General features: G+C 35.5%; 1 protein-coding gene across 1 annotated transcript in view; it reads right to left on the minus strand.

Moving 5' to 3' along the window:
- The window catches only part of Mcm7 (minichromosome maintenance 7), a 146,437-nt gene that overhangs the window by 31,514 nt on the left and 99,953 nt on the right, over positions 1-14,970 (minus strand). Inside the window, exon 12 of the mRNA XM_090413327.1 lies at positions 10,677-10,858. Coding sequence (XP_090269453.1) covers positions 10,677-10,858 — 182 coding nt within the window. The remainder of the gene's footprint in view (positions 1-10,676; positions 10,859-14,970) is intronic.

Consider the following 14,970-nt stretch of genomic DNA (forward strand, 5'->3'; position numbering starts at 1 on the left):
CCTGAAGATGAGCTTTACTTTTTGAAATAATTTTTTTTTTTTGGCTTGTGTTTTTTAAAAAAAAACACAAGCCTTTCTCTGATGGTTTTCCTCTCCATCAGAGAAAGGCTTACGTTTTTTAGCCAACACAAAGACAATTTCATAAGATGCCTCCAGCATTGCCACACTTTCACAACTTCATTTCACAAATATATTTTTTTTCTTTTTTATTTCTTCCCTTTTCTTAACCATATATTCTTTCTGCAACTCAGACTTAGGAACTAACTTCAGTTTTTCTTCTAATTCAGCCTGATGTTTTCTATAGTGTCTATTAAGATCATGTCTTCTATTATCTGAGAGAGTGCTTTCACACACAATGCACAACGGTTTTCCTGAGGGAACTCATTTCCCCATAGTTCATTAAACTGGCGGTTGCTATCACCTTCTGCTTTTCTTTGCTCATTTTCTTTTGCAAAGTAATGGGTAATTGACTGTAAAAAAAAAAAAATTATTTCAAAAAGTAAAGCTTATTATTAAATAATTTATTTAAATTATTTTATCGTTTTAAACATTATGAACATTCAAAAACAGTTCTACAAGTTTAAGATAAGATTCCTGTTTTCATTAGGGCCTAATACAGTTCTATAAGTTTAAAAATCATATATGTATTTTTCTTCATAGAGTTTTTGTCTCTCTCTCATAATATATTATGTCTAATGAAATACGAGATCGCTTCCTGCCATAAAACAGTCGATCAGCTGGCAATCACACACAGAACCCAAACATCCTCATTACGAAAGCTTTGCTGATGATCAGTTAAATTTTAGGAATAAACCATCATCATCAAATTCCTGACATGTACCCTCAAGGGGTGTACAGGATATCATAATACTTCATGAAAAAATTACATCATTACTAACTTCTTATCTACAATTTTACTCCAAATCAGTCTGTTACTTCTCAAGACTCCAATATTATCATTATCAGATCTTATATTTTCTATCATCTAAGGCACATTGTACCATTTCAATCCACCTATATCTTGGTCTTCCTATGGGTCGTTTTCCTGCCAACCTGGCAGAGAACACTCGTTTTGTTAATCTTTCCCCCATTCTGTATAAGTGATCATACCACCTGAGATTAGCTCTGTTAATGCATTCCTGGTTGCCGACAATGCCAAATTCTTTCCTAATATCCTCGTTTTTTATATGATATTGCCATTGATGCCATCTATTCATGCCTCCAATCTTTCTCAGGACTCTCATATCTGTGGTCCCTAGTCTTTGGTCAAGTGTTTCACTTCTGACCCAGCTCTCAGATCCATAAGTTAAAACTGGTTTGAACACTTTCTTGTATACAGCTAATTTAGTGTTACGACTAATTTCTCTTATTCCATTTGAATTTATTCAATTGACTTTCTACCATACCAGCTTTCTTTATTCTGTTGTCTATTTCCATATTTATTTTACCATCTTCACAAAAAATCATGCCTAAGTAGCTGAAATGTTTTATTTGTTCCACAGGTTCTCCATTCACAACACAGTTGACATTTTCAATGATTCTGCCTATTTTCATTGTCATCATCATCAAATTCCTGCCATTTACCCTCAAGTGGTGTACAGGATATGACAGTACTACATGAAAAAATTACATCATTACTAACTTCCTATCTACAATTTTCCCCCAAATCAGTCTGTTACTTGTCAAGACTCCAACATTATCAGATCTTATATTTCTATCGTCTAAGGCACTTTGTACCGTATCAATCCACCTATATCTTGGTCTTCCTCTGGGTCGTTTTCCTGCCAAACTGGCAGAGAACACTTGTTTTGCTAATCTTTCCTCTCCCATTCTATTTAAGTGACCATACCACCTGAGATTAGCTCTGCTAAAGCATTCCTGGATGCTGACAATGTCAAGTTCTTTCCTAATATCCTCGTTTTTAATATGATATTGCCATTGATGCCATCTGTTCACGCCTCTAATCTTTCTCAGGACTCTCATATCTGGTCTTTGGTCAAGTGTTTTACTTCTGACCCAGCTCTCAGAACAATAAGTTAAAACTGGTTTGAACACTGTCTTGTATACAGCTAATTTAGTGTTCCGACTAATTTCTCTCTTATTCCATATGAATTTATTCAGTTGACTTCCCACCATACCAGCTTTGCTGATTCTGTTGTCTATTTCTATATTTAATTTACCATCTTCAGTAAAAATCGTGCCTAAGTAGCTGAAATGTTTTACTTGTTCCACAGGTTCTACATTCACAACACAGTTGACATTTTCAATGATTCTGCCTATTTTCATTGTCTTTGTCTTTTTATTGCTGACCCTCATACCATTTCTATTACAACAGCTATTCAATTTAGTCAGAGAATCTTGCAGACTTGTAGCGGATTTATTTAGAAGTATAACATCATCCGCATAAAGCAAAGAGCTGACATTAACATCTCCAATTTTGATATCAGGTTTAATACCACTTTCCTTCATAATGTGATCCATATAGATAATGAATAACAGGGGATAATGTACATCCTTGTCTCACACCAGATTTAACATTAAACCATCTTCCTGTAATTCCTTCAATTCTAACTGCTGACTTACAACTCAAATAAAGACTAAGTATTGCTTGATATAATGCCCCATTGACACCATATAACTGCAGCGTATTGAATAGCTTCTCTCTTGGCACCTTGTCATATGCCTTTTCCAAATCGACAAAACTTAAATACAGATCTTTGTTATATTCCCATGCTTTCTCGACTATTTGTTGTAAAGTGAAGATCTGATCCCGACAGCCTCTATTTGGCCTGAATCCAGCTTGTTCTTCACCAAGCTTTTCTTCCACAATTCTTCTCAACCGTTTCTCAAGTATACTTGCATAGATCTTGCCAGGAACACTCAGTAGGGAAATACCTCTGTAATTCTCACATTCAGTTTTATTTCCCTTTTTATATATGGGTACTATGAGAGCTCTACTCCAATCATCGGGAATTCGTCCCTCTGTCCATGCTTTCTGAACTATGCAGTGCAGCCACTGTAAGACTCTTATACCACCATACTTCAGCATTTCTGGTCGAATATCATCTACTCCTGCTGCCTTTCCACATTTCAAGCCTTTGATGGCTTTTTCTACTTCAAGTATGGATATGTAATCCCGACTGCATGCCTGGTCAGTGTTTTTTATCACTGTGCTGTTATCACTGCTTGTTTCATTTAGCAGTTTTTCAAAGTAATTACTCCATACTTCAAGGATATCTTTTTCTCCTGTTTTCATGTCACCTTTATCATCTCTAACTCCTTTTACAGCACTCTTTCCTCCATTCCTAAGCTTCTTCAACAACCTCCAGAATATTTTGCAACCTTCTTGATATTTATTTTCTATATTCTTGCCAAAGTCCTCCCATGACTTTTGTTTAGCTAGTTTTACACACTGTTTAGCTTTCTTACATTTGTCTCTGTATTATGTAAGAGTAAAAGCTGACTTATTTGCCAGGAACTTTTGATATGCTTTCTTCTTTTCCTTCACTGCCTCTTTAACTTCCTGTGTCCACCAGGGAGTTCTGATTTTTTTATCCTTGCACACAACCTCACCCCATGCCTCTCTGGCAGAATCAATCAATGTTTTCTTCAGAGTTTGCCACTGAATCTCCAAGGTTTGATTCCTGTTCTCAAACTCTTTCATTTTCTTTTCAATAATCTTTCTGTAATTTAGTCTACAGTTCACATCTGAGAGCTGCTCAACTTTTAATCGCTTTAAAACTTTCTTACATGTTATTCTTTTCAATATGAAATTCAATTTTATCCTGCTCAAGACTAAATAGTGATCACTTCCAATTTCAAATCCTCTGTACACTCTGGTGTCTTGCACCAGGGAGAAAACATCACTATCAACAATAACATAGTCAATGAGACTTTTCTTATTCCTAGCCTCTTCTCTCCATGTGAATTTGTGCACATTTTTATGTTGGAACATGGTGTTAGTAATAACCAGTCCATGTCCTGAGCAGAAATCCAACAGATATTTGCCATTATTATTAGCTTTGCCCTTTTCTCCAAATTTTCCCAAAATATTTTTGTATGTCTCACAATCATTTCCTACTCTGCTATTTAGATCCCCAACAAGGACCAACTTTTCCTTTTTCATTGTGTCAGTTGCTTTTTCTAAAGCGTAAAAAAATTCCTGCACTTCTACCTTAGTAGAACCTTCTGTGGGACCATAGGCACAAATAAGTCTCATTGTCCAGTTCCCCATTCTCATCTTTGCCCACATTACTCTACTTGAGACTGACTACCATTCAAGAAGATTAGCCTCGTATTTTGTGTTGAATACTATGGCTACTCCTTTTCCTTGATTATCATTGCCTGAATATAACATTTTGTATTTATTGCTCAGGAAGATCTCACCAGTTTTGGTCTTTTTTGTTTCAGTCACCCCTATTATGTCGATGTGGTACTTATCTAATTCCTCAGCTAGCTCCATTTCTTTGCCATTCAGGCTTCTTACATTGATAGTACCGATATTTAACCCTGGTGATGTTGAGTTGGGGTTTGTTTTCAGATTTGTTCCAGTAGCTGACTTTTCGCTGTTCGCCCTGGTTCCCTGGTGAAAACAACGGGGGCCTTGTTTAACCGGGCGACGCCCCAGCCGGCATGAAATTTTGTCATGTTGTACCATCATTTTTTATTTTGGTTTAACCAATAAGAATACAATTTGGTCGGCTAAATCCCAAATTGCCAGCCCATCCTCATTCGTTCAGTATCAAAGTAGATACCCAACAGGGTGCACCACGAGAAGTTGAGGATTGGACATTAGGTCAGAAGCCCCGGTCGGTTCTCTGTATTCCTTTAAAGGCTATGTGGAGGTCTCCTCTCAGTTATACAGCTTTGACCCTTAAGCACCCCTATTTTCATTGTCTTTGTCATTTTATTGCTGACCTTCATACCATATCTATTACAACAGTTATTCAATTTAGTCAGAGAATCTTGTAGCGGATTTATTTAGAAGTATAACATCGTCCGCATAAAGCAAAGAGCTGACATTAACGTCTCCGATTTTGATATCATGTTTAATACCACTTTCCTTCATAATGTGATCCATATAGATAATGAATAACAGAATGGATAATGTACATCCTTGTCTCACACCAGATTTAACATTAAACCATCTTCCTGTACTTCCTTCAATTCTAACTGCTGACTTCAACTCAAATAAAGACTAAGTATTGCTTGATATAATGCCCCATTGACACCATATAACTGTAGCATTTCGAATAGCTTTTCTCTTGGCACCTTGTCATATGCTTTTTCCAAATCGACAAAACTTAAATACAGATCTTTGTTATATTCCCATGATTTCTCCACTATTTGTCGTAAAGTGAAGATCTGATCCTGACAGCCTCTATTTGACCTGAATCCAGCTTGTTCTTCACCAAGTTTTTCTTCCACAATTCTTCTTAACCATTTCTCAAGTATACTTGCATATATCTTACCAGGAACACTCGGTAGGGATATACCTCTGTAATTCTCACATTCAGTTTTATTTCCCTTTTTATATATGGGTACTATGAGAGCTCTACTCCAATCATCGGGAATTCGTCCCTCTGTCCAGGCTTTCTGAACTATGCAGTGCAGCCACTGTAAGACTCTTATACCACCATACTTCAGCATTTCTGGTCGAATATCATCTACTCCTGCTGCGTTTCCACATTTCAAGCCTTTGATGGCTTTTTCTACTTCAAGTATGGATATGTATTCCTGACTGCATGCCTGGTCAGTGTTTTTTTTTTTTTATCACTGCTGCAGCACTGCTTGTTTCATTTAGCAAATTTTCTAAGTAATTACTCCATACTTCAAGGATATCTTTTTCTCTAGGAATAAACCTACTATACATAAATAAAAAGGAAAGATATTGTATAAAAAACATAAAAACACACACATGCAAATACACCGAATAATTGCAGGTGTCAGTAATCAGCAAATTAGGGGAGCGGGCAAGAACTTGACATACGCGTTCAAAATGAAACAATTTATTTTTAAATTTACAGAACTATATTAAGCCTTCATGAAAACAGAAATCTTATCTTAAACTTAAAGAACTGTTAATAAAAACATAAGTTCAAAAACACAGAATTGTTCACTCACATCGAATGAGAAGTTCATCGAACGTTATGACACAAGAGTCAGCTGTAAACTGATTGAGTAACTGGTGACGCATTTCAGCATTTGCTGGTGCCTGCTGCTTCAAGATCAAACAAGTATAATAAGTGCGCACTCTAGAATTCAGTGGTAGGTAAATTTTGTGTTTATATATATATAAATCATATACAAAATTTTTTAAAATTTTTCTCTGGGGTTCAGTGCGCCATAGGTTGGACACCCCTGACCTACACCTTGGTCTTCCTCTGGGTCCTTTTTCTTTTCAACTTGGCAAAGAACACTTGTTTTGCTAATCCATTTCTCTCTCATTCTATTTGAGTGACTATACCACCCCTGAGATTAGCTCTGCTCACACATTCCTGAATGATAACAATATGAAGTTTCTTCCTAATATCCTCATTTTTAATATGATATTGTGATCCATGCTGTTTATTTTACTAATCTTTCTTAGAACACTCATATCTGTAACCTCTAGTCTTTGATCCTTTAGTTAAAATTAGATTTTGAACATTGTCTAGTATACAGCTAATTTAATGTTTTGACTAATTTCTTTCTTCTTATTCCATATAAATTCAGCTGACTTCTTACCATGCCAGCTTTACTAACTCTGTTGTCTATTTCCATATTTAATTTACTATCTTTGCAAAAAAAAAAGTGCCTAAAATATCTGAAATGTTTTACTTGTTCTCCATTCAGAATACAGTTGATATATTCAATCTTTATTATCTTTGTTCTTTTATTACTGATTTTCATACCAAATTTATTACGACAGTTACTCAATTTGGCCAGGGAATCTTGCAGACTTGTACCGGATTTATTAAGAAGTATAACATCATCTGAGTAAAGAGCTAAGACTAATATCACCAATTTTGATATCAGACCTAATACCACTTTCCTTCATAATATCACCTTTGCATCCTTGTTGAATATCTGATTTAACAAAATCCATCTTACAGCTCATATAGAGACTATGCATTACTCAATATAATGTCCCATTTACCCCATATAATTGTGTTTTGAAGAGCTTTTCTCTTAGCAACTTATCATATGCCTGTTTAAATCTATGAAACTTAAATACATATCTCTGTTACACTCCCACATTTTCTCAACCATTTGTCTTAAAGCGAAAATCTGATCCTGACAACCTCTTATGTTGCTCCTATTCACGAAAGGTTATTTACAAATCTATTGTGTATTTGTTACCATGGGCAGGCTAAGGATTTTTTTTCCTTTTCTATTTTTTAAATTTTGACTGAATCCAGCTTGTTCCCCTCCACAATTTCTCCATTATACATGCATAAATCTTACCAGAAACACTCAGTAGGGAAATTCTTTTATAATTCTCACATTGTTTCCCTTTTTATAGATGAGTACTATAAGATCTCTGCTCCAATCATCCAGAATTCGATCCACTGAATTATGCAGTGCAGCCACCGCAAAACTATTATACCTCCATATTTGAGCATTTCTAATCAAATTTCATCTACTAAAGCTGCCTTTCCATATTTCAGGTTTTTGATAGCTTTTTCTACTTCAAACATTCCTGTGGATGTTTTCTACCACCATGTTCTCACTGCTTGTTTCACATAGCAATCTTTCAAAGTAATCACTTCAGACATCTAGCTTATCTTTAGTTTTCATGTTACCTTTATTATTTCTGATTCCTTTTACAGTATTCTTTCCTTCATTTCTAAGCATTTTCAATAGCCAACAGAATATTTTGCCATCTTTCTGATATTTATTTTCTATGTTGTTCTTACCAAAGTTTTTCCATGACTTTTGTCTACTAGTTTTACACAGCGCTTCACATTCTTATGTTTTTCTTTCGATATGCTTTCTTCTTTTCCTTGACTGCCTCTTTAAATTTGTAAGTACATCATTCTGATTTGACTATCATTGCACAACCTCACCATATGCTTCTGGCTGAATCATCAATCAATGTTTTCTTCAGAGTTTTCCATCAAATCTCCAAAGTTTGGTTCTTGGGTTGATCTATTTCATTTTTTTTTTTTTTTTTGAATAACATTGTATTTGAGTTTGTAGTTTACTTATGAAGGCTGCTCAACTTTGAAAAGAAGAGTGTGTAAGAAAGTTCTAAAAAGAACTTTCTTACACACTCTTCTTTTCAATATGCAGTCCAATTTTATCCTAATTAAAACTAAACAGTGATCGCTTCCTATTTCAAATCCTCTGTATACTCTTATATCCATATACTCTAGCATCCTGAATGAGTGGGAAAACATCGCTATCAATAATAGCATAGTCAATGAGACTTTTCTTATTTCTTGTATGCACTCTCTATATGAATTTGTGAACATTTTTATATTGGAACATGGTGTTAGTAATAACTAGTTCATGTCCTGAACAAAAATGTAGCACGTATTTACCATTATTATTAGCTTTGCTGTTTTCTCCAACTTTTCCCCAAACATTTCTATAGGCCTGGTAATCATTTCCTACTCTGCTGTTTAGATCTCCAACAAGGACCAACTTTTCCTTTTTCATTGTGTCAGCTCCTTCTCTAATGCCTTAAAAAATTCCTCCATTTCTTCCTTAGTATAACCTTGTGTATATAGTCTGTGGGACTATATACACAAATAAGTGCTCACATCACTCTACTTGATATTGTCTATCATTCAAGAAGGTTATCTTCATATTTAGTGTTGAATACTATAGTAACTCCTTTTCTCTGATTGTTATTGCCTGAATATAACATTTTGTATATGTTGCTGAAAAAGATCTCACCTGTTTTTGTTTTCTTTGTTTTGGTCATGCCTATTATGTCAATCTGGTACTTATCTCATTCTTCAGCTAGTTCCATCTCTTTTTCCATCGATGCCTCTTACATTGATAGTACCAATCTTGAATGCTGCTGATAATGAGCTGGGATGTGTTGTGGGATTTCTCCCAATTCTGACTTTGAGATATTTGCTCTGGTTCACTGACAAAAACCACATGGCCTTGTTTAACTGAGCGAGCCCCAGCTAGCATGAAATTGTACCATTATTTTACATTGTGGTTTAAGCCAATAAGGATACAATTTGGTCTGGCTAAATCCCAAATTATCAGTCCATTAATTTAGTATCTAGGTAGATACTAACAGGATTCACCACAAGAAGTTGAGGATTGGAAATTAGTTCAGAAGCTCCAGCAGGTTCTCTGCCTTCCTTAAAAGACTATGTGGAGATCTCCTCCCAGTTATACAGCTTTGTCTGTTAGCACCCATACTATAAACATTAGAACTGAAAATCATGTCCAATAGAATGATAAACATGATACATTATAAGTAATTAATATATCTCTTTCAACATTGGAAGACAGAATAAAAATAAGCCATATGTTAACAAAAGTTTATAAATTGACTGGATCCAAGATTGAACATGATATATTAGTCAAATGTAATACTCCATTGAAGGTGAAACCTCACTAGAGAAATATGCCTAACAAGATAGCACAAATTTTCAAGTCCTAAAGATCAGTTAATTTACCTTCAGTTGTAAAGCCTTTATCAAGGTTTTTTTTATTGTTTTCCTAGACAGGATTTTTCCAACAAAAGGGTGCCACTGTTACCAACTTAGCTATGGATACTCTAGGAAAGATTATTCAACCTGATATTTAAATAAAATATTAAACTCAGTTCTTTATTTTATGTAGATAGTGTAAAGTAAAACACTGCACAGCCTCTTGAACAATACAATACAGATTCTTCAAGTCTTTAGTCAAATTAAATAATGTGACAAATTTGGTATGAAAATCAGCAACAAATTATGAAAATGGGTTATGTTTTAACAATTTAGTGACAGCAAAGTAAACATGAAAACAGAATAAAAGTAATAATGCTACTATGGTGAGAAGCCAGTTGAATAACTCATAATAAAATTTAATGGAATGATTACAGCACAAAGATAATTAAATAAACAGCAGATTTAATTGTTTTGATATTTCGTCTGTCGCAAAGACATCTTCAGGAATATAATACTGAAATTGTAATAATATACATAAAACAATAAGCAAAAGAAATTAGATTATCAAAAGTCAAAAGTCCCACGAAGGGGTATCTATGGGTGTTTTGGGTTGCCTTAGCTGCTGGGTGGGAGGCCTAAGAATTAAAGCTTCCAAAATCTTGGGAAGTCTAACAACAATATTCAGATTAGGCTATTGTTTTAAATCTGCTACTGATTCTAAATTCTTTTAAGTTTGTATTTACTGTGATAAGCACGGGTAATTTTATTCCATCTGATCCTGTGTAAGGTATCCAAGGCATGGTCAGCTGGACCTGACTGACACAGTTGTGGCAGAGGATCTTCCAGAGTGACCATATAAGTTGCAAGAACAAAGAAACTTATAAACACCTGGTACAGAGAGGTGAAGAAATGGATTCCTAGAGCAGAGAAGGAAAGCTAGCTTTAATAGTTTTTAATAATAATTATAAAAAGTAACATGATTAATAGAAATTTGATAACAGGACCTTATACTTAATTATAAGACAGAAATGAATGTAGAACACCTTCTATTAAACAAAAAGTTTCCTTACTAACCTCAAATCATTATCACGATCAGGGCGATCTTGAATAAGCCATAACAAATCAAACCTAGATAAAAGAGCTGCAGGTAACTGGATATTTTGCTCTACTGACTTCTTTGGATTATAACGTCCATATGCTGGATTGGCTGCTGCTAAAATTGATACCCGAGCATTCAGAGTAGTCATTATTCCTGCCTGTTGTTAAATAAAGAAAATATTATATCATTCATGACTGAGATTGCAGGTCTAAATTCCACTTAATTAAATGTTTTTGTATATTTTTGAACACCTTCTATTAAACAAAAAGTTTCCTTACTAACCTCAAATCAGATAACAATCTATGGGTGCTTTGTCCAGTTCCCCATGACAACATGGGGAATTGGACAATGAGACTTATTTGTGCCTATGGTCCCACAGAAGGTTCTACTAAGGTACAAGTGGAGGTATTTTTTTGAAGCTTTAGAAAAGGTATTTAAAGTTTAATAAAATTAAGGGGTGCTTAAGGGTCAAAGCTGTATAACTGAGAGGAGACCTCCACATAGCCTTTAAAGGAATGCGGAGAATCGACCAGGGCTTCTGACCTAATGTCCAATCCTCACCTTCTCGTGGTGCACCCTGTTGGACATCTACTTGGATACTGAACGAACGAGGATGGGCTGGCAATTTGGGATTTAGCCGACCAAATTGTATTCCTATTGGTTAAACCAAAATAAAAAATGATGGTACAACATGACAAAATTTCATGCCGGCTGGGGCATCACCCGGTTAAACAAGGCCCCCCGTTGTTTACGCCAGGGAACCAGGGCGAACAGCGAAAAGTCAGCTACTGGAACAAATTTGAAAACACACTCCAACTCAACATCAGAGTTAAAGATCGGTACTATCAACATAAGAAGTCTGAATGGCAAAGAAATGGAACTAGCTGAGGAATTAGATAAGTACCAGATTGACATAATAGGGATGACTGAAACAAAAATGTCAACTGTGTTGTGAATGGAGAACCTGTGGAACAAGTAAAACATTTCAGCTACTTAGGCACGATTTTTAGTGAAGATGGTAAATTAAATATAGAAATAGACAACAGAATCAGCAAAGCTGGTATGGTGGGAAGTCAATTGAATAAATTCATATGGAATAAGAGAGAAATTAGTTGGAACACTAAATTAGCTGTATACAAGACAGTGTTCAAACCAATTTTAACTTATGGATATGAGAGCTGGGTCAGAAGTAAAACACTTGACCAAAGACTAGAGACAGCAGATATGAGAATCCTGAGAAAGATTAGAGGTGTGAACAGGTGGCATCAATGCAATATCATATTAAGAACGAGGATATTAGGAAAGAACTTGACCTTGTCAGCATCCAGGAATGCTTTAGCAGAGCTAATCTCAGGTGGTATGGTCACTTAAACAGAATGGGCAAAAAAGATTAACAAAAAAGTGTTCTCTGCTAGGTTGGCAGCAAAACGATCCAGAGGAAGACCAAGATATAGGTGGATTGATACAGTACAAAGTGCCTTAGACGATAAAAATATAAAATCTGATAATGTTGGAGTCTTGACAAGTAACAGACTGATTTGGAGGAAAATTGTAGATAGGAAGTTAGTAACGATGTAATTTTTTTCATGTAGTATTATCATATCCTGTACACCCCTTGAGGGTACATGTCAGGAATTTAATGATGATGATAAACAACAAACTGGTGTTAAGATATTTAAATATCTTAACATGATTTTATTTATGGAAAATATTAGTTTAGATGATTGAAAATGAAATAAGATGTATAAAATATCCTTATGTTGATAAAAATTTGTTAAAATGACATTCTACTGTAAGAAGAATATAGCAGCAGTGGTTGTAGTTTTACTACTAGTAGTGAGCAACAATGCATTAATCCTAACTGTGCCTCAGTGCTATATCATCGGTGGAAACAGCTTATTATTTAGCAGCATAAAGCATCTGCATGCAAGATATACATACATCATTGGAATTAAAATGCCTGCAGACGTTCTGAGTGCAATGAAATCACCTCGAGTATAAATGGAAAAGAAACTTAATCACACCGCAAATAAATGTATCCACTTTGCCTTATTGAAAATGCTTCTCTCGCTATTTGTGGTTGTCCTGATGTCATTTCATGCCGTCATGATTTAGGGAATACAGGGTATACTCAGGTTTGATATGAAAATAGCATAGCTGTTGAACATGTGTGTGTGTGTGCCTGGAGAGAGAGAGAGAGAGAGAGAGAGAGAAAAAAGGGAATAGATAGAAGTACATAAGGGAGAGTTAGAAATAATTCCCTTTAAGAAACAAGGAAAAATATAAAGAATGAATGGCTGTATTTTGTGGAGTTCAAGTTACTGAGATGTTTATATATCTTTACTATTGTAATTTTTGGTATTTTGAGTGAAGATTAGATGAAAAGCTATTTTTTCTTTGTGTGGATCTGACAGTGGTCAGGTAAAAATGCTGGTATGATCCATATATGTTGTTTTCTGCTTCAAAACTGAATAGCATGTAGTTGAATACGAAGGTATAAGGTGTGATTTCCTTGTGTGATTCTGTGCAAGAAAATTTGTTGCTACTGTTTTCCTTAATGAACATAAGAATGGATTAATGAGAAACTTGTGTTCTGATTTTGCAGAGGAATATTTGCAAAGTTTTATGTGAATGTCTGAGTCTCTGACTAAGATATGGCAACTTCTGCCTTTGAAAATATCTTGTATTTAATGTGTCAGATGATCCAATATTTTAAGGTTATGAATGCGTATGTGTGTGAGAGAGAGAGAGGGAGAATCACTATTGTTATAATACAAATTTATTTTATGTTGTGTGTATATATATATACACACACAACATAAAGAAGTGAACAGACACCCCTATGGGCAAGGTGCATCGCACCACGTAATGAGTCACATGTTTGTCCAGTATAAATTGGAAAAATATGATATTCCCAAGTCAGTGCCTGGGTGAAATGGTTGCGAGAAGGGAACTGACAGAGTTTGAAAGAGGTATTGTGATAGGATGAAATATTGCAGGTATATTTGCAAACTCTAGACAAATCTGGGCCATCCCAAGTCAACTGCAAGTGCTACCCACAGTGGAGGACCCACCATACTCACTGAACATGACTGTAGGGTGCTATGAATGATAATATGTAAAAATCAGCATTCATCGTCTGACACATTGAATGCAGAGTTCTGGGCATTGACTGCAACATGAATCTGCACAAAAACATTCAGAACCAAAGCTCACAACAAAAGGTTTCTATGGTAAGACTGCAATATGCCAGCCCCACATTACCCAAACCAAAATGCAGCATCATCTTCAGTGGTGCAAAGAGCATGTACAGTGAGACATGGAAGATTGGATGGGTGTGCTGGATGCCTGGTGAACGTCTCTTACCAGAGTGCATAATGCCAACTATGAAATTTGGAGATGGCGGTGTGATGGTTCGGTCATTTCCTGGTTTGGCCTTGGACCTCTGTTAGCAGTGCCATGAACAGTGACCTCCAAGAGGTATCTGAACATTTTGGATAATGTAATGCTCCCTACATTGTGGCATTTCTATGGAAATGAGCATTGCCTCTCTTTCAATAAGACAATGCACCGTGTCAAGGCTGCTGCTGTAACTGCATGGTTTGTGGACATGAACATCACTACACTTGAATACCTTCTATAAAGCCCTGATCTCAACTCATTGAAGCATCTGCGGAATGAACTGGAGAATAAGGTGAGGTCAAGGGACATCTACCCCACAACAGTCCAGGACCTCATTACATGCTTACAGGTCCAAAATTCCCATTAATTACTATTGATTTGCTAATGTTGTATCATCGCAGCAAAAGGAGGTCTACATCTTATTAAGGTGGGCACCATGTCTGTTTGTTCCTCACCCTATGGTGTCTTTAGCTTCTTTCCAAGCAGTGTATGTGTATATATATATATCCACACACACACTTTGTAAATAAAATATATAAAAAGAAAACTTAGTTTTCATGTGAGTGTCAGTGTCATGGTATGGTCGTTTTCCTGGTTTGGCCTTGGACTTCTGTTTTCCCAGGCCCATGTATTCATCAAATACATGGACCTGGGGAAAGAACCTGGAAAAGTTAGGGGAAGATATATACAATAGAATCTCTAAAAAATTAACACTGGACTGCAAGCTAGGTTTGAAGATGCTTGTGAGACATATAATAATTATTTATTATTTTTTTTTAAAAAATAGGTATCCTAAACCACTAAAGGTTTATAAGCCTATAATGAATTATACTTTGTTGGCTAAGGATTAGATAATCTGAATACTCT

The sequence above is a fragment of the Typopeltis vanoorti genome, chromosome 24 (assembly GCF_054136105.1).
Source record: "Typopeltis vanoorti isolate ZY-2024b chromosome 24, IOZ_Tvanoo_1.0, whole genome shotgun sequence".
Taxonomy (NCBI): Eukaryota; Metazoa; Arthropoda; class Arachnida; order Uropygi; family Thelyphonidae; genus Typopeltis; species Typopeltis vanoorti.